We start from the raw sequence: 1557 nt of genomic DNA, 5'->3' as shown, positions 1-1557 counted from the left end.
CGCTAAACAGAATTTAAACTGTAATGATGTAAAGAAAAAAAGATTTTGAAAAATTGTTTTATCAAAAATGTTATACTGCAAATACTGTAAAATTGTTAATATTAGTAATGCTAACTTAAGGTCGTTAATTACTTTCGAATTATAATCTTTATATAAGCGCATTTCTGCACTTTTAAATTCTATATTTAAATCTAAAAAAAAAAATCAATAAATAAAATAATATATTAGCTTAGATAGGATCAAAATATAATATTAATAATTCTTCAACAAATTGGACAAATTTAACCTTAATTAATATTCAATTAAGATATATCAATTCGACAATATTCTAAAGTATCTATTTAATAAATAAAAAATTTATTAGTAACTTTAAATGATTTATATTTATTATTAATTAATACCTGAAAATTCCTTGCTTATTATATTATCAATTTTCTCATAATAATCACAAGGAATATCAATTCGACAATATTCTAAAGAATCTATTTAATAAGTAAAAAATTTATTAATATCTTTAACAAATGATTTATATTAATTATTAATTAATACCTGAAAATTCCTTGCTTATTATATTATCATTTTGTTCATAATAATCATCAGAATTTTTTGGTTCGGGAAGATTATTAAAATTGAGTGATCTAGTTTCATATGAAAATCCTAAACTAGTTGAAGGTATGGTGATATTTGGTGAATTGTTGTTAATATTATCTGCTTCTTCAATTTGTGTTCGTAATACTACTGTTTGTTTATCACTTGGTTTACATAGCCATGTGTATAGAATAATTTCAATTTCTTCTGCTTTTGGCCGTTTTAATGGATCTGAATCTAAGCATCCTTTAATTAATTGTACAATTAATTGAGGTACTTTAATATTAAACCTTGGTCTAAGTCCTTTACAGATTTTTATTGCTAAATTTTCATGGCTAATGTTATGATATGGGCGTAATCCAGAAATTACTTCATACATAATTATACCAAAACTATAAATATCAGCAGCCTTAGTATAATTTTTTCCTCTTAAGATTTCAGGAGCTATATAAGGTAAATTACCATAAATTGAATTCTCTGATGCATCATAATTTGCAGGTTTGCATAATCCCATATCAGTTATAACTGTACTATATTTATGCTTTAATATATTACCAATATGCAAATCACGATGAAGTAATTCCTTTTCATGGATGTATCTAAGTCCAACTATAGCATCTTGTAAATAACCAATTTTTTAGACACAATTCAATATACCATAATTTTTATCCAAATAATCTCGTAAACTTCCATCTTCTGCATAATCTAAAATCATCATATAATCTTTTGTTTTTGGATCCTGAGTTATTCCATAAAATCCAATAATAAAATTATTGTCTATTTTTCCTTTATTATGTAACATAATCTATATAAAAGTAAAGTTACAAAATATATTAGTAAAATTAACAATTTCAAATTTAACTATTTAAATAAATTAATAAAATCAATATACCTCATTCATAAATTTTAGTGTAACATCTTTTGAATTATTTAAACTTTTTAGAGCTACAACCATATTTTTATTATTTC

The 1557-nt window shown here is 22.6% G+C and overlaps 1 protein-coding gene across 1 annotated transcript; it reads right to left on the bottom strand.

The window, feature by feature from the left end:
* Positions 1-302: 302 nt before the first annotated feature.
* Positions 303-1303, bottom strand: OCT59_016997 (uncharacterized protein; the record flags this gene model as incomplete). The annotated part of the gene is made up of 4 exons (XM_025331130.2): positions 303-337; positions 402-482; positions 550-834; positions 1246-1303. The coding sequence occupies 4 exons, from the start codon at positions 1301-1303 to the stop codon at positions 303-305; spliced, it is 459 nt and encodes a 152-aa protein (XP_025178600.2).
* Positions 1304-1557: the final 254 nt, after the last annotated feature.

Source organism: Rhizophagus irregularis, chromosome 25, assembly GCF_026210795.1.
Source record: "Rhizophagus irregularis chromosome 25, complete sequence".
NCBI classification, from domain to species: domain Eukaryota; kingdom Fungi; phylum Glomeromycota; class Glomeromycetes; order Glomerales; family Glomeraceae; genus Rhizophagus; species Rhizophagus irregularis.
The sequence above is the reverse complement of the archived record's forward strand: the minus strand, read 5'-3'. Positions and strand labels throughout refer to the sequence as shown.